General features: G+C 38.7%; 1 protein-coding gene across 2 annotated transcripts; it reads right to left on the bottom strand.

Moving 5' to 3' along the window:
- Window positions 1-5,580: 5,580 nt before the first annotated feature.
- On the bottom strand, window positions 5,581-23,827 carry shisa9b (shisa family member 9b). Of its 2 annotated transcripts, none has more exons than XM_034711587.1 (4): window positions 23,167-23,827; window positions 20,541-20,647; window positions 9,756-9,896; window positions 5,581-7,123 (listed from the first exon to the last, which is right to left on the bottom strand). In XM_034711587.1, the coding sequence occupies exons 1-4, from the start codon at window positions 23,676-23,678 to the stop codon at window positions 6,741-6,743; spliced, it is 1,143 nt and encodes a 380-aa protein (XP_034567478.1). In that variant the 5' UTR covers window positions 23,679-23,827; the 3' UTR covers window positions 5,581-6,740. The 2 variants fall into 2 exon arrangements, with proteins under 2 accessions (XP_034567478.1, XP_034567479.1); XM_034711588.1 differs by having other exon boundaries at window positions 5,581-7,120.
- Between the last annotated feature and the right edge of the window lie 360 nt (window positions 23,828-24,187).

Below are 24,187 nucleotides of genomic sequence, written 5' to 3'. Positions count from 1 at the left end.
TGATTCTGATTCTGATTCTGAAGCTTCACTTGTTCCTGTGTTAGAGCTCTGATCAGAAAATCGTCTGCATAGCGTACGATTACAGTCTGGCCAGTCCGTCCTGCACGTGCCTATCAAGACACGTTGGGCGATGAGCGATAAGACAGAACCTTGAACTGTTATCTTTTGCCTTTGAACATTAATCATTAAGGACTGTCTTGATGTAGAGCTAAAAGGAAATGAGTAAAATTCTTTCTCTTTTTTGGGATCATATAATTATCTGTATAGAGCCCACTTTGCTGTGTCTGCAGATCTGCTCTTTGGATGGCATCCTTCTCCAGAAGGTTGGCGATGTCCTGCTTTTGCAGGATTATTAACTATGCTCTATCTGATCATGCAGAAAAGTGCTGAAGGCCTCATCAGGTGACACAATGAGGAAGGTAAAAGCTGGCTCTGATGCTGCCCCCCACACCATGACAGCTGGCATTCTGCAAACAGTAGAAACCAAGGCTCTGCTATCAATGTTGTTTTTGTGGAGATCCAGATGTATGGTTGAGAAAAAGTAACCTGCGGCAGGGGCCAGCCTAAACGACTAAATAACATAAAGCCTGATATTATCCAGGCTTGAACAATCCAGCACGGCTGGCACAGCACAGATCGGCTTGGAGCTGGGAGCCTCTGCCAGAGGCATGGCTCAAAACCTCCAGGCATACCGGGCATTCATTTTGGCCATCAGGGGTTAGAAGTGGAGCCAGGTATGGCACAGATGTGAAGGGGAAAGTTAGCAGGACACAAAATAGTTTTCCTCTGATACGTACTTCCTTTTATGAGTGGCTGTTGGTGGTTGGTGAGAGGGTTACTCTGGAGCGAAAGCATTTCAGTAAAAGAGAGTTGCGAGCTGCTGAATCTAACCCCCTTTAGTATCAACTGAAAACACTTACCGGGAGATGAGTTCATTCATAAACCTTGAGCTCATGTTGCACTATCTCACATACTTAAATACTCACCAGGGAGCAAAAGAAATTGATTGAAAGATAAATTGAGTTACAAAATAACTCAAATAAAATTACTCTGAATCTCTGAGTTGGACATATTTGACAGGTTCTTCCATGAGACCAGGGGGCCAATGAAATCACAGAGTAGCTGTGTTGTGCTGTCCTTTATTTGCAGTTTACTTGCAAGAAAATTCATGCATTATGTTTTGTGATGATATGAGCTTGTATGCAAATTCCCTTCAACATCCCAGGTCAGGTTTGACCCTGTTAATAGAAGATACTTGACCAGCAAGGTGGATCATATCCAGTGCTTAACACAACCATGGGAAGAACAAAATACACCAGGACTTAAGGAAGGAGAGTTATTAAAAATACTTTAATGTATACAGTATGATGACATTTCAATTTGTACAGCTGGAGCACACTAAAACAGAAAGTCCAATCAACTGTAGTTTATGTAACAGAAGAAGTCCTTGGCTGCACTTAAGTGTGCTTTTATATTTTTATGATACCATCTGGTGTAGTGTTGGAGGGGGCAGCTAATAGAAGCAGCCAGATTGAGAATTTAGAAAGGGAGAAAAAAGAAACAAGATTGAATTAAGTACCAACATTTCTTCTGATGGCTTATTCTTGTAGGAACTTCTTTTTTGATTTGTAGATTTTTCTGTTTTCTTTTTTCATTCTTACTTTTATTCTCGAATCTTTGCATCAGATTGTGTTTTTTTTTCAATGTAAGTAAGACGAAGAGGTCAGTTGGACAAATCAGTTACTAAAAGCTGTGGGAGGATCGCTGGTTTGTGTATCAGGAATATTGAATAATGAAGGTCCATAAGTTCAGCAACAGTCCACTCTCACAGCATATATAAAACATGAAATTAAGGTGGCAGCACACGAAAAGGCAGCTGTACGGTTTTTCCGCATTTTGAAAACGTCTCATAAACCTAGAACTTTTTTTTTTTCATGATAGCACTCAAACTATTTCAAAATACCACAATGAAACAGAGCAGCAGGTTTCACTGTAAATTCCTATAATTAAATACTACTGAAGTGGCTCAAAATTTTGCAAGACACTGCTGATGAATGAAAGAAAAACATTTAAATGTCAGTTATTTTCCAGGATAACTTGAGGATATGAATTGTCAACCACAGAGCTTTAGTAAAATGTAATAAATAAAAATGTTCTGTTCTACACAGACTTAACGGCACTCAATAGATCAATCTGTTATTTAGATAAAGGTTCTGTTAGATTGCAATCATATTGGACTGTATAAAACATGTACCACAGGGGCTTTCCTTTGAATGTCACCAAGATATAATATTGTTTTTCTGATATTCAAAAGCAAACAGGTATTATACACATTATGTCTTTAATTGGCAGTATTACAGCAGATCTTTATGTGTGAATATACCTCAATATATTATCAGTGAGATCAGTGTATTTAAGGGGGGAAAAGTTGCATTCACAAAAATTATTAACATTCAATGGTAGTCACCATACAATACTTTTGCATAAAAAATTACTATTGATATGAAGTGTGGATAATTCATCTTATATAATGGTGAAACCCTGTAAACAAACAGTTCAGTGCACTAAATATTCACATGTTGGAAAATTGTGCATACACTTGTTTTGAGTATTAAGAGATTTTGTTTTGAGAATATATAAATAAACCTTTATAACTATGTCTCCCATTTCACACCTTAGTACCAGCATTTTGAAATAGTCCACCACATGAGTACGTGCAGGCAGGCGAGATCTTCTTTTTATATTCATGGTTCCTGCTTACCCTTGAGAAGTCTTAAAAAGTCATAAGTCAGGTTTTAAAAATGTAAGGCCATAAAATGTCTTAAAATGTCTCAAATTTTAGATGGCACATTGATATGTCTGAATACTTAATCAAATCTAAATCCTCTAGTTAATGAGGAAAACACACCAACACAGCAGGTGATTCAACACAGTAACAACTGCTTTACAGAGCAACGCAATAAAGATCCCGTTTACGCTAACTGCTAAATGACCCCTTTTTGTTCCGATACAATAGCTAAAACATCTAGTGCTAGCTTACTTTGTTGCCCAAATGAGTGGTAGAGTGGTAGAACATAAATATAAACAGCTATACCACATACATTTACTAAGTACTGTACACATTTGAAGTAATTATCTTGTACTTTGCTTGGGCTCTGTAATTTGTTATAAATGTTGTACATTTTCAGTCTAAATATTTTTATTCTGGCTTTAATCCCTAGGAAAAATGGTAATTATGGTTAGTCGCAAAGTATTTAAATATGCTTTTGAACTACACCACATCTGTGTAAATTGCCGTTTGCTCTGCAAACAAAATGTATTTTTTTCTTCTGTTACGTCTTTAAAAGATTCTGAAAAATTCTTAAATTTGATTTCAAAGGTGAGTGGGAACCCTGTATACTGCTTGGCTTGGAAACCAGTGAAACCAATGATCCATCACTTCAGACAACCTTGCTGTTAAAAAAACATGTAATCCAGAGAAGGAGGAACTGAAGTGTTTCCTTTTCACTTTCAAGTCCTTTAGGTACTTAAGTTGTACTTTGTGAAAAGTGCGGACCAATATTCAAATATGTTTTGAACAGTGAACCAAAACACCATTGATGGTATATTCATAATAAAGTAGTTTGACAGGATCAATCAGCTGTTTAAATGTCTCTACCCATTTTATTTAGTATCAACAGACAACGCTCATAAACTTTTAATCTCCAACACTGTAAAAACTGACTGCTAATGTGTAGACCAGATCTTTCTGGGAGTCTCTGAGCTCCCTTGTCTTGTGGGTTCTTTTGCATCATAGCGTCCGACAGCCTGCTTCTCTACCTTCCTGACTCCAGCTACTACATCTATTAATATGAGTATCACCATTATTATCCATGTTATAATGCTAATGAGTTAATTGTTATTATCATCGCTACCCCTATCATCGTAATTCATAGTTATGAATGCTACTATTAGATCTGTTGAATGCAACAACAGCTATAAATATTGAGATCAGTCTATTATGATTTAATTATCTCTCCTGTAAATATTAAACATACTTTTACCATTATTATTGGCACTTTCTTCTTCTGCTTTTCCTCTGTCCATCTTTCCAATCCCAACACAATTGCATCAGATGGCTGTCTAACATGAGTCTGGTTCTGTTCAAGGTTTCTGCCTGCTAAAGGAAGCTTTTCCAGCAACTCTTAATTTACTCAATAATGCAAAGTGCTCTGTTCATGGGGGAAATCAAGATAGGATATGAGTGAGGTTTTAAGTAATATGAGAATAAATGTTATCTTGATGTTGGGTCTTTGTAAATAATATAATCAGATAGTTTAGTCTAGGTCTGTCCTTTAGTATAAAGGATCTTTTTTTATAAAGATTGATTGGTTGACAAAAGTTACAACATCCAAGACCTCTATTTCACTATCTTTGACATTTATGGAACTAAACAATAGAAATCATTAACCCACAATGCCTGCTAACCAGAATAAGCAATACCCAACTTCAGACACCAGTTAAAGCTCCTGTGAGTAGTTTTCTAATGGTGACACAGCAGACTGAAACTGATATATATGTCTCTTTAGGAGTTGAAAAAGCAAATAGTACATTCAGCATCATGACTGTTTATCTCTTTGTAATTATGTTTATGTCTGAGACCATTGACAGCGGGTAGGTGTCAAACCAAGTGGTTAACTGCTCACTGCAGCAACAGTCTTTTTTACATTTCCCACATCAGATTTTCTTGAAGAATGTTTCATTTGACTGTTAAAAAAGTTTCATATGTTGTTAAAATAACAAACTTGTACATTTACAGGACAAAATCAGCTTTGGCCACAGGGGGTGCCAAAGTCAGCACAAACCAAAAGTTCCTCACTGAAGCTTTAAGTTGTGTTGTTGTCCACTATGGAAAATGCATCACAAACCTGTTCACTACTTGTGTTTGTCTCTGGGGCAATGTGGCCATTGACCCAGATCATAGTACTATGAATACATGTGCTCTCATTAATGAGCCATAGGCTCACTAACAATTGTGTTGCCTCTGGAAAATGACCTATTTGACATGTATTTGAATGAAATCCTCAAGATGTATACTTTCAAACAAAGACATTTTAATCAGAACTGAGCATTTTAAATAATGTGCAAACTTGGAGACACCATCTTCACACTTACAATGACTTCTGAGGGCGTAATGCATTACTAAGAATAAGACCAACCTCCACACTAATACCGGGGCTTCCTCTACAGTCTATTCTAAGATAATCACACACATGCTGGTACTGATGAGAGGCACTATTACACCAATACATCACTGGTAAAACACTCTGCAGCTACATCTCCTATGGTAAAAGAATGTGATGCATTGGCAGGTTGTCTATAGGCAGTGACTTGATTTTAAAGTATTCAGAAGGCCTTCTACCTTTTTAAAAAGTGACACTAGAACCCCTCAAAAATAATAGACTTTCTTAACACCTTTATGCTGACTTCTCTCTCTCTCTCTCTCTCTCTCTCTCTCTCTCTCTCTATCTATCTATATAAATATATATATATATATATATATATATGTATATATAAAACAGAATGATAAACTTTTGAACCTCTCCAAAATAAATGTACTGCATTTTGGACACCTGAAAAAGTCTTTACATCAGATTATATCAGTTCTTACTGATGCCAGTTACAGTCATTGCCATCTCAATTTGGTTTGAAAGACTGATATAGTTGAATTTTTTTAACATTATGAAGATTAAAGCTCCTGTGAGGATTTTTTTAGCTGATTATACAACAGAATGAAAATAAAACCAGTGTCTCTATATGAGCCACAGAAGCAAACAAGACCATCAGCACAAAGCTTGACTATTTCCACACAGTCATTTGTCATGCCTAAAACCACTGCTGGGGGGTAATGATAACAGAGAGCTGCAGAAACAGCCTTTGTTTACATTGTTAACAGCTTATATTATTCATGAGTGCTACATCTGAGTGGCGTAAGAAAGCAGGATGAGATTTTTGTTGAAAATCACTACTTACACATGTACAAGAAAAAATCGGCAAAGAAATAAGGTGTATTACTTTGTCCACATGGGGGCTCCAAAATCAACACTGACAAAAAGTAATTCACAGGAGCTTTAAGATAAATTGTTTGGTTATCCTTATCTAACTGTAAAAATGTTCTTCTTTGTAGACTTGTGTGATTCAATAAAAAATCCAAGATAAATAAATGACCTACATTGTCAAATAGCTTGGGGCTGGTTAATGTTTTATTTTGGAAAATATCCCAAAATAATAACTTTAGATGCTGAACTCTAACATCTAGCAATGTAGCAGTGCCATATACAGTATCTTTAGATCTGGTCAAACATATAATTGTTTCACAGGTCATCATAGACAAGTCATCCTTGATTATTAAGATACCGGTAAATAAGAAAAGTTTTTTCATTTAAACAGTGTTTTATAGAAATTGTATACTTTACTTTAAAGGTAATTATTGACGTATATTTGAGTAACATAACTTGTGATTTGTTTTAAGTGTGGTAATATAAATACTGATGAAAACATATTCATAACTGTACCCACCTGAGGCTCAGTGACTGATACCGAGTCCTTGTACAGTGCCCTTTACCTGTAGGTAGTGTCTTTAATGCTGCCCTTAAATGCAGATGCTACAGTCCATGTTGCTTTCTTACACCACCACAGTCAGCAGCTCCTGTCTCTCTCAAAAACAGGCTCCTTTAATCCTGTTGTTCTGACCCCGTCCCTCATACTGTCACTTCTGTCTTGCTGTTGGTGACAAAGTACGGCTGTGGAGGCATGTAGCGGGTGGTGTGCAGCTCCTTCTCTATGATGCACAGTTTCTTTTGGCCGTAGCTCTGTCTGAGTCCCACTACGTCCTTGCTTTCCCAGGATCTTAGTGCCCCTGGGCTCACAGCCGTGCTGGTGCTGTAGCATAGCGACTGGGAGCTGCGGCTCCTGGGGCTTTTGTACTTGTGACCATTCTGCTTCCCAGACACCTGCCTCGGTGGGCTGTAGGGGTTACTGGGCGCTGGCTCCAAATCCATGGCTTCCATGGGGAGGCTGCTTTTGCTTGTCATCTCGATCATTGTCCGCCGGTTGCTGTAGAAGCTATCATTGGCTTTCTCTGCTAACAAATATATAAACAACATGATGGTTATTTTTCATTTTCACCTTCATTAGCCTTTACATTATATCCTATAAACAGAACTTGATAGGCAATTAAAATGAACCCAAAATCATTGTAAAGAAAGAAATTGCAAGTCTGCTGTGTTCTCACAAAAACCAAAATCATGTTGATAATATTTAAAGGTGTTTTATTTTTAATTAGTGATGTTTCCTAGTCCTATTAACCAAAAATGTTACAATCTGACTAACCAACTAGTCTAGAGGTAAGAAAACACTGAGCACAGTTTGACACTGCCAAAAATGGGATCACGTAGTCTGCGGGTGAACAATTTCAAATTGGATTTGCTGAGTGTGCCTAAAGTTAGCAGAGCTAGCACCACCAGCTTTCCGTCCTCCTTCAGGTTAATGTCCGCATTCCTGTGGTGGTTACAGACACAGCCTACATATACATACTAGCCATCCGTCATCTATATGTGTTTGCATCTGGATAGTAAGGCATTATAGCATTGTGTCAGAAACCATTAACTAGATCTACAGGCCCTGCAAGTATTATGTGGCTGCGTTATGACTGAGACACAACATATGACTGGCATTTGAAGCCTACAATAAGACAATTATCTCTAGCACCTCCTCTTAAATATTGGCACAAAATACAACACCAGCGCACTGTGGATTAAAATAGAGAGAGATTTGGTGGCTCCAGCTGCATTGAGAGACATTTTTTTTACTCAACTTTTAATTGGTAAATGTAGAATGAGTAATGGTGAAATCATAAGTTATGCTATTGAAAATTTGAGAAAAATTTTCAAGTTGTACCATTGGAAAACTAAATGGCATGCCAGCACACCATTGTTCTATAACTGCTCATTGAGATCTGGGGGTTCACATTTTATTTCTCATCAGTGGTACGACTCGGGAGTACGATGTTTGGGTGATATTATAGACGATTCTGGATTAAGAAGCTTTCAAGACTTAAAAGATACATATAAATTGTCAAGCAAGCTTGGTACCCAGTAATATGGAAATCCAATATTGTTTACTAAAATGTGAAAGCTTCGACTTAAACAGTATAAACATGCTGAAATATACCTTTTGACTTTGTTCTTTTATTGTCAGCTGTTGTGTAAACTTACATTTGTGCCAACTTAAAGATGGCAAATACTTTTATCATTATTTCATAAAGACAGTGGGGTCTCATTGTAAGATGCCTGCCAGTAGAGCAGTGCACAGTATATCTTGTCTTTTGCCATTTCTCCTTCCATTATCATCTGCTGCATTTTATTTAGCAGTGTTTTTTTGTTTTTTTTCCATCAGCTGCAGACAATGTATAAATACAGTATAAGCCCAATGTATGGGCACTAACTCAGCCTGAGCACAGCAAACTTGTGCATTAGTCTTCGTTAGGCTGTGTTGTGCTGGGGATCACAGTGTAAGCATTGTGTTTTTTTTACAGCAGCTCACTATGTACATTAAAGCTGCATCTTGTCTCATGGCAACACCTCATTAGTGTTTTGATTGTCCCTGATTGTGTCTCGTCCCCAGTCTCATTAGCTAAGATTTGCTCTATTTTTATTTTCCGTAATGGTCAGCTTGTTCGACGGCACTGCAGTGGAAAAGCTTCTGCTGCACAGAAGAAATATAAAGAGAGAGAGTTTGGGGTTGTGTGATTGGACCCCACAACATGCAGGCTGATAGCTGACATCCCGTCTATGGCCAGGTCTGTCAAACAGAGCCAATTGATCCTTCTTGAATCTATAAAAAGACTTCCACTGAGCTAAATAGCATCAAATACGGATCCACAAATACCTTCACGCTTCACTTGGACTGTGCATCTCTCTTGCATTTACTTTTTCTCTTCAGCTTACTAAAAGAAACAGGCCCTGACCAAGACATTGGCAAAATAGAGAACATGTATTTATGTATCTAAGTATGATCTTTTATCTCAAATTAAAAAATGTAAACACCATCTCTATGGGAGGTACTTTTTTGATGTCTTCTATTTATTTCTTCAAATGTGTCAGTCCACTCAAGTTAATTTCATCATTATAAAATGTATTAATCCAAGCCCTTTTCGGAAACAGCAGTTTAAGACAGTATTTATTGTTCAATTTGTCCAGACGCTAGCTGCAGACTCTCCAAAATTAGCGCAAGAGAAGAACAACAAACTTGCTTCCATAAATAAACTTGCAGCTCCGCTCTCTTTTGGCATTGATGGACTGATGATTAACTGACAAGGATGTCTGTGAGCCAGAGATCTTATGGAGATTCAAAATAACTACATTTCTATTTATAAAAAAAGACGGCTTCAAAGTACACAAAAGCGTTGGTGAAGAAGTCATCTTGCAGACTGAAAACATTCATAGCCAAATTGTCTAACATCGGTTTTATACTAAACTTAAAGTAGTGAGACGACTCTGTGTTTCTTAGTGTTTATAAGAAATATTTAAGACAAGATTAAGCACATTTTATTCCACCTCGATCCAATGATTAATTTCATGGAGCATTCCAGATTGTTTTTCTGCTTCGTAAACTTATAAACCTCTATTAAGGATTTCTCAGATTAAAGGCTCTGTTAAAAATATTATATAATATTCTTGTTGTATTTACAGAGAACATCTTAGTCATCTCCTTACCCACAGCCTTCAGTGTTGCATACTTGTTGAGATCCTTGACAGGCTTCAGTTGTTCATAGGGGCTGGTGATCTGTCCCATAGGTGGGTAAGGCTGCGCTATCAGAGTCGATGCTTGCACCAGGTTGTTCATCTGGTTGCTATCTACAAGAAGAAACAAAAACATGTTGTTAAGGCAGAAACATCAGACACCGTTGAGGTTGTTTGCCGCAACAACTTAGCCTATACCATTTGCATTAGTAAAACAAGAGTACAAATATGACAAATACCAAAAGTAAAGCTTTTTTATTACGGCTGCTTTAATTCGAATGCAGTTAATGCTTGAAATTAGCACTTTATTTATTTATTTAATCATGTGCTTTTTTGTCCCTGTCAGCGCACGGTAGTTTAGCTGCTGCAGTGTCTTCCTGCTTCCTGCTGCCACCATGATGGGAAATAATGGCTGTTTTCACAACTGATACATACTACCTACGTATGTTGTATGCAGTACGTACCAGTGTTAATTTTGGTGGCTATTTTAGATTTAGTCTTAGTCTTAGTCTTTAGACGAAAATGCCTGTTAGTTTTAGTCACATTTTAGTCTTTTCAGCCCTTTATAGTTTTAGTCAAGTTTTAGTCGATGAAAACTCAAAACACTTTAGTCTAGTTTTAGTCAGCGGAAACTCAAAACATTTTAGTGTTTGATTTTTGCCAAAACATCTTCACTCCTTAAATAATTCATGTAGTTGATCAGATATCGGTATCAGGGTTGTACCAAGTGTTAAAAATCGTCAACATTTCACTCCTTTAACACTTTTCTTGTGTAATATCTTAAGCGAAATCATTCAGCCTGGCCGTGCTAAAAAGTCAAAAGAAAACAGTCTTGATGTGACCACTGTGACTGTATTTTGATTATCTTGATTCACAGGAAAATGCCATGAAAGGGCTGTATTGCACATTTACGACGGTCCTTGAATGCACCTCGCAGCGACAGAGGCACTGGACAGTCAGTCAGTTCACGGCACTCTGAAATGCATCTGCATCTTTGATGACAAGGAGTTGATCAAAACTTACTAAATGTGTCTGATGTATCACCAAACTGGAACAAATGCAGAGCTTTTTATGGTGAGAGCGGCAAAAAACGGCAAACGTTAAATATTAAACAGACGTCCCCCGGTTGTGTCTTGGCATGGAGGTGGGGAGAGCTGGTTCACACAGCACACCTGCTGCAGGTAGTGACCAAGCTAACACTGCGCCTGTCACAGGAATGCATCACTTTTTTTTTTAAAGATTAGATGCACAGTGGGTGGAAACATGGACGGTCTGCCACTAAAGTTTTCGTCTCGTCAACCAAATCAAAACGAAATCAAAACATATTTTTGTCAGAGTTCTTATTATCAGTGATGCACTTTAGCTCGTCATGGTCTTGTTTTCATCATGAAAAAATTAGTCGTTGATGAACATTTATCGTCATAATTTTGTTGACGAAATTAACACTGGTACGTACTGCATTAACACTGGCACGTACTGCATTTTACATACTGCGTTTGAAGGTAGTGTGATCTGTTCTGTTGGATCTGTTTTGCAGTATGCTGGGTCAGGCATCGCTGGATTCCCGCTTTAGGCAAGTGGAAGTAAACAACGGCCAAGCTGATAGAAAAACTGCTTCTTCAGCATCACTTATAATTTAAAAAGTTAAGAAGTAGTTCATATGGAATTTAATAATTTTCACAGCAGCTAAAAACAAACAGCCCCCCCCCCCTCCATCAAAAAAGAAGAAGAAAAGAAAAAGCGGAAAGTTAGCGCTGTGCATTATGGGAAACAGTACGCAAGGGAGACTGGTCTGATGCATACTGGGAATTGTTCCCGAATCAATACGACATCTAGGTAGTTATGGCATACTGCTGATTTCGCTCTTATTCACATAATAAATACTATATACTGAATTTTGGCCAAATCAGTATGTACTGCTAGTATGGAAGGAGGTTTCAAAAACAGCCTCCGACACCACTTTGCTTTGTTGGTTTGCATGTGCAGCCAATCAGATTGATGTAAGTGGGCAACTGCATCACAAAGGCTGGCAGGGCACTATTTTGGAGTGCTGCACATTCTGTACATGCACTCCTGGACATTTCTTGTGTGTAACAGTGTTATCCTTTGAAAAATAATAATAAATAAATACTGTAATTGACAGAATAAGCATTTTAAAGCTGTCTCTTACCTCTAACTCATAGTTTCTTTTGAATGGCTGTCGAATCCCCAGGATCTAAATCAACTTTATGGATTGATGTGAGTATAAAATCATTGTGTCTCTCACTTTGTGGTGCCACTTTCCCCTAAGTAGGCTTTTCTGGAGACGCAGCTGGGGACTCATGACTGCTCTTTGTCGAACTGTACTAATCCTACAGTAGACATCTGCTAAATTAAAGGCTGCACAGCAAATAGACTGGCCCCCTGCCTTCTGGCATGACACAGCAAACAGATGTTCAGAGTGTCTCCTCCTCGGTTAGATTGGAGGACATGAGAGGACCATGGCAGTATGCAAGCTGCAGTTTCTACTCGAGTGCTGTGTGTTAAATATATCTGAATACTGATTTCAGCTTGTTTGTAGAGCAGTAGATTTATGTGTATAGTTATCGTTCATTTTCAACTTGACCTGTCATAAAATCATGACGACAGCAGAATCAACTTATCAGTGCTGTTAGAGGCTAGAGTTTATAATCTTCTGAGAGTGAGGGAGCCAGTAGCACTTGGTTCTGACCGCGTCTGATAAAAACAGATCATTACTACAGAAAATAGGTTAATTGGGCTCATATTCCCCACTGGTCAGCAAGAAACTTTATTACTGTGCTAATTAATTTAGAAAGTCTCAAACTATCAATGCTGTCTCATGAAATGATGCAGAGGACAGCTTTGATGGTTTTGTGCTGTGATCAGATTTCAGGGTCATTCAAGGTAGCAAAGTGGTGGTGATGCTCTGTTCCCTTTAAGACAAGCTCCTGTTACCTGAACCCTGTGTTAACCGAAGCCTTATCAATAACTGGAGGTGTTAGAGAGAGACAGCATTTTAGAATGCACAGATAATTGAGCAAACTCTGAGATAAAGGTCATCAAAAACACATACATTTGTGTTACCTTAAGTGTTTAACAGGGTTATGTGCAGTTGACCAGACCATTTGAATTGTTCTGAATTTTCCTGTCATATCTGGCAGCATTGTTACTACTGTTACTAACAAAAAAAAATTGATAAATGTCCAAACAGTTAACCAGAGTTCTCTGCATCAGCTCTATATGTGTTACATTATCAGGTTCCTTTCTGGGCTTGTTGACCTGTTTCAGTTTCATACATTTCATCTTAAGTGGGCCATGCACACATGCTCTCATTTAATGTGATCCTGTTTAAGCGAAAAGTCCAATTAGACTGTCTACTTCCACACAATTCATCAAATCTACTTTATTATCCAGCTGTGTTAATTACTATAATAATTGTGTTTTTGTTCTCAATAGCTAAATGTTGCAAGGGCCAACCTGATCACACACACCAAATCAAATCAAGCTGAGGAAAGCAGTCAGGCATATTTCACCTCTGCCTGTTGACACTGTGGCAAAAACGTTAGTTTGCGATAGCATCCTAAGTTGATAAACAACACTGAGGATATTTAATATTGCTTTTAATTTAGTTGGAGAGCATGACATTTTAGATTAGTTGAGTATTGCTGACCAGTCACTAGCAAAGAAAAGAAAAAGAGACAGACATGAAGAAAACACGAAACGGAACATGATATGGGCTTTTGTAATGTTAAAGGACCTGTTGAGTGAAAAGATAATGTCAACGGACAGCAGGTGCTTATGCCATTTTATATATCGGCTCAAAATGCTAATGTTTTGATTTGCCATGAATGAAATTGTGAAGTTTACTGTGGTAAAAAAGCAAAAGCTGGCTAATAACACATGGACATACTTTCACTGACATCCGCCAATGATTTCTAAAGAGGTATTTTGAAGCCAAATAATAGCGGTTAACATATTGGAAATGTTGTCCAAACCCAACTTTTGGTCTTCCTGGAAACAGCTGAAGAGGTGCTCGGTCAGCCCTACAGCCTCATAGCAAAGAGCTATATCATACCTGCCTGTGATTCAACTCAACCAGGCCCTTTATTATGCAAATTCATGCATCGCTTTTGGCCTTCTAATAATCAAAGGCGGCACAATATAAAAAGGACAGTTTGAATGAATAGAGAAATAAGCTAGCTTATAAGCTAATAAACTTCAGACCAAAACTGTTTGTTATATCAGGCTGTAAATAATTCCAAATGTTGCAGTAAAAACTGATTAAAATTTAAACATGTAAATGGTTGTACACTGGGGTTTCAAAGTTTTGAAACAAGCCTCAAGTGGATACTTGAGGGGATGCAGCTTTTGGCAGCTCCGCATTGGCTTCCTTTTTTAACATCTGAGGTTGCTGCTTGATGAAAATATATTGTTACCATGGAAGCACTGCTAAATGTGGAATCAAATAAATCAATACTTTTTATTGTGCTTTAGGGTTGCGCCATTCACCAAGATATAGCATTAGAATGGTTTCACTTGACCTGTGATTATCTGATACTCTGTCAAGGTGCCATCGAAAACAGAAAAATTTAATAATCAACCATTTCAATAAGAATACTCAATGCTTTGTCCAAAGTATTTTTTATCTCAATACTGTTGAAGGCATTTATTTTTTAAAGCAGTCCGGATGTCTCAGATTTCCTCTATTTTTAGCCTAAGATGAGAATAGATTTGAGGACAGTGCTTTTGTTAAGATGCGGTGCAAAATTTCTATTTTCAGGATGCCAAAGTCAATTTAAACTGAGGTGCTGCTGTATGCATTTCTTTATCTTCCTCTTTAATGGCTCTCTGACTTTGTGATGACAGGGTGTCATTGTTGCTTTTACTGTTGTCAGAATTGACGCTTTTTTCATTTCAAAAGCTTGAAGAAAGTAGGCCACTGCTGGAGACTTGTAAGGTTAAAGACTCCACGGTTGTTGCCGGAAATAAGCAAGTTAACTCTCTAGAAACAGACACCTCCCTAGAACTCATAAAAGATTTAAGAGAGTATTTTGGGAGCCGTGTGCCCCCAAATAAATGGTACAAGTAGAATGGCGCTCATGTTTACAGACAGCCTACTTTCTTTGAGTCAATATCATGTCATTTCATCAATTTTTGAAAGTCTTAAAATCAAACTCCACTCCGACATAAATTTGTGCTGTATCCAAATATTTTTTTCGATATTATGTATTGTGTTTACAAAGCATATTGTAAGGTCTGCATTATTGATTTGTGTTTGAACAGGGGTGTGTCGAGAGACGGGGCTTGGGGTGGCATTGACCCAGCTTTCTTTGCATTCTTATTGTAGCACGTCACCCTTTGTTCCAACTTGACAAAAATGTTCTTTCTGAGTCATTAGAAAATAAAAGGTAGAAGATGTTTTAATGCTACTCTGTTTGTTCCCTGGGACCAAGGCCATTTAAGATAGACTGAGACGAAAACTATTCTGTGGTCTGACAAAGTCGCCAGATTTCTAGATCATGTTTACTGTATGGTTTCCTCTTTGCATGGTACAGTATTAACCTGCATTTTTGGATGCAAGTACAAACTTGTTCACAGACCATGGTCTTTGGATGTGATTTTGAGGACATGCAGTGACTTCCACTGCAGAGGCATGTCTGTTTTTAAAGTATTGACACCTAAGAGACGGAAGGTCAGACCCATCCGATACTGGTTATCGCTCTTTTCCCTTTTATACCTAGATTTCTCCAGATTCTCTGAATCCTTGAATGATATCATATTCTGTAGATGATGAAATATCACATTTCTTTGCAATTTTACACTCAGGAATATTATTCTGGAATTGCTGAACTATTTCCTCACCAAGTCTCTCTAGAGTTCCCTTTTTATACCCAGAAATGTTTCAAACTTGTTGCAAATTAACCTAATTAGTAGAGAGATGTTCCTCCTGGTGTTTCTTTGTCTTTCTCTCGTTCTCTTTTTTCTTGTTGCATTTTAAAACTTTTTCAATGTTTTGTTTTAACATTTTTGAAACATGTGGCTGGCATCAAATTTAAAATTCAAACATTTTTTGGAATGAACAATAACAGCTTTTGGTATCAACTTTTGAAATGTTGATGTTGCACTATTTTAAATTAAAAGAAAGGTTTAAATTATTTGCAAACTATCAGAATCTTTGTTTCTTGAACACTTCAAAAAACATCAAACTTTGTATTCATCAACATTTTACAGAACATCTTGACTTTGGGGGGGGTTGGGGTTATATCAAGACTGAAACAACAACTGGAACATCACCATTTAGATATTTTTGACCTCTCTGTGTTGTTAGTTTGTAGTTATTTGCCCAAAGATCACAGGCTTCAGTGTACATAATATGGCAGGTGGACCCTGATAAGCTCTACATTTGACTTTGCAGTTGCTGTCAGAGGTAATGCTGCTGAAATACATCTCTATCTGGCAGTGAGGAAATGGTCTGACATGCACCAGTGGAGTGCTGGCACCAAGATTAGACTTTGTTCTCTCTGGCTGAATGCCTAGAGCAAAAAAAGGCCACACTTCACTATTGCCCCATGGACACTCAACCAGCAGGACATGGGCCACAGTCACGCTGGTGGCCAAAAAAAAACAGCTCACACAAATCTGTTTCACTGGTGTCTTGAGGAGAATGAGTGCTTATAGCCCAAATGAACAGATTATGTTATCTTTGACAGGCAAAAGATGAGTGAAAAGAGGCACCAATCACTGCCGAGCATCACCGTAGCTGTTGTAAAGTCACACCTGCTACTAGGGCACACAGCTGGAGAGGACAAGTTCACTACAGATCCTTGTGGCAAAAAAGAAATATCACCTCTAGTAACCTTGCACGGATTGCTGTCAAGAAAACAATAATTATCCCTTGGCTGTAGCCAACTGTGTTACAAGCCTCCTCTGTGTGCCCTGGATTTTCACAGCAAAGGTCACACAACAAAAATAAATGGAACATTTCTTGCTACAGAGAAGTGATGTGCTAAAAAATGTTAATACCCAAATAAAATTCAAACAACTTTTTTTTACCATATACAGTACTTTATCTTCAAACCCATTGGCTGTTACCCATTTGATGTTGATAAATGCCTCTGGGAAAGATGACCAAAATTACCAGCCTTTCTGGTGTAGTAAGCAGTTAGCAACAAATGGCTTCAAGCCAAGACTGACCGTGTTTGGATCAAATGTAAAGTGAAATAGTCTCCTCAAGATGGGTCTGAAAAAAACTTTTCAGTTATTTCTTTGGTAATTTCATTTCGCAGAGTAGCATCAATTTATGTTTCTGGTGAGTCTCAGTTTCACTTAAATATTTTCACTTTAAATATTTTTTGGGGGCTTTTTATAGTTTTATTGATAGGAGAGGACAGTGGATAGCTTAGGAAACCGGGAAAGAGTGGGGAATGAAATACGGGAAAGGGGCCACAGGCTGGAACTTAACCACTAGGCTAAATCTGTGCCCCAAGTTTCACTGTCAAGTGTGGATTGCACAGAAGCTTCATTCTGGCTTACTCTAGCGGTATGACCCTGAAAAATATGTTTGACTGTGACCCTGATTGTCTTGCTACTTGTTCTTAGGTTTGCCAAAACATAATGATGCAGATTCATTAAAGGTAAAACTGTAAGCTTTTTCCAGTTTGTCTTTAAGAGGAGAAGAAGACAACCGTAAAAAGGATTGTTTGTTGAATGGAAGTTGATCAATCATCTCTGATGCATTTCAGGAAGATGGAAAATCGAAACCCTGATCGACTTGACGTAGACTAGCATCAAGCGGATTCATCTCTAAAGTTGATACTTCAGATCTAGAGTTGACTCTTAGATGCAGTGGTATGCAGATATCTTTGATAGCTGTCAGAGTGCTGCAGAAAAGGACCCAGTTGTCATTACAGCAGATTGTGTCAGATTGTGTCCCACTGCCAACAGATTTTACATTAGAATAGAGAGTCATAATTTAAATGTGCTTGTCTGAGGTTTTCCACAACAAGAGTAGCCTCTGTCAAATAATTTCTTAAATAAATAAATGTACAAATACTTGAATACAAAGGCAAAATATGAACACCGTTGAAATGAAGCATTAGAGTATCTTTGTGGCTCTAATGCAGCCTTTAAACTCAAACCAAATCCTTTTAACCATAAATATGTTTTTATCATCAGTAAAAAAATATTTATATTTTCATCTTCTGACTCAAAGAAAAGAGGAGGTGAGTGACGTCTACACATTTTACAAGTCTATTCAATTTTATTTTGATTTTCATAGATGGCATAACTTTTAAGTAGATGCACTTGTATTGCAGTAATGCAATGTTTCCTTATTTACCCAAGGGATAGGCAGGAAAACTGGGATTTAAAATCAGGACACAAGTTCCTCTGTGAGTTCACCAAAGCTTTTGTAATCAAAGAGTTTAAAACACAATGCGTTGGCACACATGCTGTTTTCAAAAAGTTTTGTACCGACACCTCAACCCTTTGTTCTTAACTGGCTATTTTAGTCTTACCATGAGTGTTTTTTTCCACTTGAATGGAACCGAACAGATGTTCATTACTATTTGCGCAGGTACAGGGCAGCACAGGTACATGGGCATGTGTGTGTGTCACTCAGCAATCAGCTTTACAAAATATAAAAGAAAACAACTGTACCCACAAAAACCACAAGAAGTATACACTTTAAAAATACAGTTACTTAAATATGGAAGTGGACGATGTAAAAATTATATGTACTGAGAATTTTACGCATCTGTTATTGCATAATATTGCTCTCCTATTGCTCTATTCCTGCTCATTGTTATTGTGCTTTAACTGCTAAAATAAGACCCAAGTACTGATCTTCACATTGTACAGGCTAAATAACACTACAAAAAAAGTGTCCTGTCAATGCGTTTTAATGAACTGAAAATTATTCTGTGAGAAGGTAAGGTAGGACAGAAAGTGCTCTGCTTTTAGAATGATTAATTATTATCTTGTCAGTGCTGACACTTCCACTCAGCTGATTTAAGGGAACAAAAAAAAATTCTCAGGTAAAACGAAAAAAGATATCTGCTCTCAAAATAGAACTGCTTTCAATTTTTTAAGGTAGAATGATTACGTACACTCCTGATGAAGCTCTGTGGTCTTGTAGCAAACTTTAAAAACAGTCTGTGTCCTGGTATTAAATCAGTTGATTTTATACCAAGGGGCGTAACCAGAGGAGTAGCAGTGGTATGGTATGGGCCCCCCATTGTGATCTGATTGGCCACCTTAGATACCATGCCAAAATTCTGAACTATGATTGCCGACTTGCCTTTTGGGAGACAATGCTAATGGAAAAAGTTAACTATTTGCACAGTGTTGCAGGCTGCTAGTAGTTTTCTTTGCATTTTAGTGTGGCATATTCTCTTTTGCTGGTCCTTGTACTTGGGGAAAAAATAATTTGCACAACTGTTTCATAAGACACGTGCATACATGGGAAATTTGTCTATCAAAAATTCCAAGCAAACTCCTGAACACTATCAAAATACAACCCCAATTCCAAAAAGTTGTGCAAGACTTGATTGTTTTAAACCATATTTTTAATTGCACACATGCTTTATTCTACTCCTGTCAAAAAAGTCTTGACTTGCACCTGCACATACCATTTCTGCAACCAGACAATGAACAATTATGTACATTCCTTAAACTACATAGAGGTTTAATATAATGATGTGCACATTTTGAAAAATAAATTTGCACTCATATTTGTGAATAGGTTTGACTTGGGTTTCAAAGTTGATTACACAACCTTACCGTCTTTGGATGCATTTATCATAATAAGACATACACATGCATTTGAGATACTATAGTTTCAAACTAATTACAGTAAAGGTCTGCTCATTGAAAATGTTTTTATATTATCACAGCTAAAGCCTGGTGATGTGTAACGGCGTAATTAGAGAATGGCAGTCTTCTGCCATGTGTGCCAGGGACAGGCAGATTTTCATTGCGAGCACAGATTACACCAGGTTTTTCACTAATTAGCAAACCTCCCTGACTAATCAGTGTATCACCTGCTGCTCTTTTCAGCTGAAATGAGAACACACAAACTTCCATGGCACATGTCATCACTGGATGTGAGTTGTTCTTTTTACACTGTGATAATTAAATCAAAATCTTCAGTTGAGCGTTAAAAAATATGACTTTTTAGGAGGTGTATTGTGTGTAAAGAAATAATATGAACCTGAATACGCCGCCCGACTCTATCTTTAAATTTCAAAATGAGATGTCATTTGCCGTAATTACCCAGCCTGCAGAGAGAGGCAGGGATGCAGAGAGGCCTTCATTGACTGGAGCTGTCAGCACACTGAGCAGGTAAGCATTTATAAGAACTCTTTATTTCAGACTGCCTGTCTGTGTGGGTGTGTGCCGGAGTTGGTGTTGATGAATGGGGGTGTGATATAATGTGTGAGGCCTTACTACATATCACAAGTTTGGCTCCAGGTTGTCTGTAATTAGTGTGTACATTAAGTGATTGCAGAGGGCTTTACTAATGGCTTCACGTGCTGACAGGAGTGTGAATGAACATCTTTCCTCTGGATTCTGACCCATGAGGCAAACATTCTCGTACCTGACTTGGAATTTAGGTTTGAGTATTAGTAAAAAGCAGTTGGATTTAGGTCGGTGATTCTGGTCTGGAACCAAATGATTAAACAAACCAGCGTGTCATGTGATTACAGTGTATGTAGGTGTGCAGCTAGGTGTTCTGTCAGCTGTTGTCACAGTACTTACGGAGGCTGTTGACTGTGACTCTGGTCTGAATGTTCTCGTAGTGCTGGCCAAGTCCAATGTCATCCGAATGTTCCGAGGCAGGGTGGCGGATAACGTGTGCAAGAGCTCTGGAAACAAAAAGAACAACCTTTGAAGGGCAATCAGTAAATAAGTAAACTTTGTATATGAAGGCCAGCCCTCTATAACAAACCATTAACTTGATGGAATAATGAAAACATAACAGATATATGCCAACATAATATTAAGAAATGTCCCATTTGTTATTATTGAGGAGGGAGGCTTTTATATGAGACATGACCCCAAATTAAATTTAACGCTCATTTCTTGAACACGCAATCATCAGGTTTTTCTCCAGGCTTAACAGAACTCTCTCCAAAACCATGTTATAACTGTACCAAAGTGTCATTCATCATGAATGCCACATTGTATTTGACAGCTATGACAAACATTTTGTCTATTGATCATGTGTATTATTGTAATAAGTCTAATTGTGCTCATCTTGGGGGGGTCAAGAGATATATTTGTACTAAAAGTGTCCTTGCAGAAGCTAGTGAGATTGTAGGACAGCATCGTAGGTCAGATGACTGAGCAGGCAACAGCGTTCAAATGAAACTGCTGTAAGGGTAAAGGGGTCAACTGTGGTGGCCCAGATGAAAGCCTGGTTTATACCTCTGCATTGAATCTAAGCCGTAGGTTTGCGTAGTCCTGAAGTCTACGCACGAAGCCTGACGGGCATTTCCTTAAGAACGTATCTACGTATTGATGCAATGCAGACCACAAGCCCTGTGATTGGTCCACTGGGTAGCATCGTAATTTCCTACATCAACAACATTGTGGGTATTGCCGCCCACACTGACTCCGCTGCCATGCATTCCATCTCCTCCGGCATCTCCTCTCTTTTCTTCTTACTTGTATGATCAACTGCTGTGCACCATTTATCAGCTCCAACTCCAACACTTGGATTCAGTCTGGTTTCGTGTGCACAAGAGGCAAAGTATGTAACAGAACCCGAATGGATAAATCGCACTGCCAACTGGCGTTTAGGCGGAGTATTGGAGAGCAACACGGACACTCCATTCCACAAGTATGTTGTGCTAACAATGACATTTGCCACTATGGTAACGCTACAGGGTACAGTCAATACAGAAATATGATCCAGGCCTCTTGTGCATGGTACAGTTCAGTTTGATCAATTTAACTCAAGGAAGGGAAGACAAGCAGCAGAAGGTAGAGGCTGGGGGTTGAACCAACCACTGCTGCAACAAGGATAGCCTCTGCACATGGGACGCACGCTTCAACCACGAAACCATACCAGTGCCCCTTAGCTGTTCTTTTTCAGTCAGAGATTCTACACAGCAATTTTATTATTCACTCAAACTAAATTTCGCAATTAGCAGCCCACCCCTGGTCAACACTGCATCACTGTGATGCTCAGCCAACAGTTGTGCCTGCTGTAGAGGGCAATGGCTGCCAAAGATGAGAAAATTACAGTACTTAGTACCGAAAGTGAATCAAGTAAAGTCACACCAATCAAAGCCAGAGTCATGCTGTTAAGTATCTGCTCTTTGCTTGATGATTAAAGCCACTTGACAGATGCTATATGGTAAGTACAGGCTCAAGGGGAGATTCAAAAAGGGTATCACACCTCAATGTGCCCAGCGTATTTAACTCAAAGGCTGACTTTGATTGCTTCTGATTGTAAACCCTCTCTATACCCTGCTGCTCGGCAGGAAGGTGACGTTTCTGTCACGTGTCAGCTCAGATTTACAGAACGAGAACATGGGGAAATACTCAATAATCAGATGTATAGTGTAGAAGTAATTATATAGAGATGCAGTGTGCACAACAACAACAACGTGGAGAATTTTTCTGTTTGTTTAACGTGTTGCTTTTATTTTACCTGGAACCAGCAGTGTTAGTATCCTGAGTCGGCTGCAGGGGGGTAATAAGCACCTTTGAATCTGTAAGAGTTGCATTACAGATTTGGAAACATTTTCTTTTACAGGTTTGAATTTCCTTGAAAATAGTCATAACTTTACACCCAGTTGTTATTCTTGCAAATACTTTCAGATAAAATAAAGAAATGAATAAGAAGAAAATGTTTTGTTGTGCTTGTGGTGCAGCTGACCCCTCTGGTGCCAACTGTAACATGCAGAAAAAGAACAGACATGTTTCCGGCTTCATCCATACTAAAATTTTGCCATCTTGGCTTTCTGAGTAGGACAAAGAAAATCAACACAACTGTCACATCCTCACTTGCAGTTGCCTGACATTTCTACAGTTCAGTTCTACACGAAAGTTAATGACTTTTAAAAATGCAAGTGACAAGTGAGAATAAACTGGTTTCTAATTAGAAGAAACCGATTAGTCTCCCTACCAAATCCCATGTTGTTTTCAATCTGAGCATGAACTATAGGTGTAACTTCATGTCTTCTCTTAACTTGTTGCTCTGTAAATTCAAATTACGGGTTTTGCGCACGACAATTACGCAAGGATCAGTAAAATCCAACAAGTGATGGGTGTTTTGATGGGTAGAGCCAGCATATTAGGAAGTTGAGTAATTCAAAAAAGTGTAAAGAGCTACTTTAAGGAAATCAACAAGAACGAAAATAAAGTCAGAACCCACCTCGGCATATCATCTTGCTGCGGGCGGTGTGTCTTTTCCAAACCGAGCTTTGTGAAAATCCCTATCAGTGCCATTATAGCCACGACCCCGCATATGACATAAACAATGAGGTTGGTTTTATCCTTCGCGGTTTCCAGCGCCGGGTCCACTTTTGGCGGGGGTCTCCCTGTCATCATCCATGGCGGGGTGTCGTAGTTCTTACAGTTGGTCTGATCCAGACGGGAGCTTTTGAACGCGCAACAGAACCTGAAGCCACAGGTGCCGCAGCAGTACAGATAGCTGCCCGTCCTGCACACGAATGGCGGGTCCCACTGGCCCATCACGTCGTAGTAGCCGCGGCACTTGTCCTCCATGTGCGGGCTCTCTGTGACTGCGCTCTCCGCTTCCCTGGAGTCGTTAAACCCGGTAACAAACATGAAGTCGTCGACGGCCGGACCCTGCTCCCCCTCCGCGTCGCACAGCACAACTTTCATCAGAAAGTAACCGAGCAGCAGCTCATTCACCCGCATCATTTTGCACTTTTTTTTTTACCTCTCTTGACGCCCCGATAAGCTCTCATGCGCCCAGACGCATCTTCCCAGGAGACGAGACACAGCCATGCGTAAATTCAACAAAGATGATTCCAACTTCCATGCGTATAAGTGCCGCGCGTCCTTGGACTCTTCCCTCCTTCAATATAATATTTATTTTTCGTGGAATTGCATCTCAGTTGTTTTTTTTTTCAAAGGGCTGGTCACCTGTGCAAACAGTTGTTGATGAGGCTGGCTTCACTGGAGTGATGCACCTGACTGTGATGGAGGACGTCAGACACCTCTGAGGCTGCTTCTCTCCACAGAGCTGGTCACAGACACAGAGAGTGAGAGAGACAACACAAGTAGATAGCCAATGAGTAGGGGAATCAGGGGGAGAGAGAGAGAGCCAATAATAGTGTGTGAGAGAGCTGAGTGCTGTAACTCTAAAACTCTCACATCTGTTATTCAGTGTATAGATCCAGATGGAGTTCACACAATAAGTCCATCAC

Source organism: Notolabrus celidotus, chromosome 20 (assembly GCF_009762535.1).
Source record: "Notolabrus celidotus isolate fNotCel1 chromosome 20, fNotCel1.pri, whole genome shotgun sequence".
Lineage (NCBI taxonomy): Eukaryota > Metazoa > Chordata > Actinopteri > Labriformes > Labridae > Notolabrus > Notolabrus celidotus.
This window is presented reverse-complemented; position numbering and strand designations above follow the sequence as displayed.

Bases quoted from the DNA above. Each gene is read 5' to 3' on its own strand.
- shisa9b (XM_034711587.1), bottom strand. From the start codon at position 23,678: ATGATGCGGGTGAATGAGCTGCTGCTCGGTTACTTTCTGATGAAAGTT. The intron at 9,897-20,540 runs GTAAGTACTGTG...TTCTTCTTGTAG, and splicing joins AGTCACAGTCAACAGCCTCC to ATAGCAACCAGATGAACAAC. The intron at 7,124-9,755 runs GTAAGGAGATGA...TATATTTGTTAG, and splicing joins TGCAACACTGAAGGCTGTGG to CAGAGAAAGCCAATGATAGC.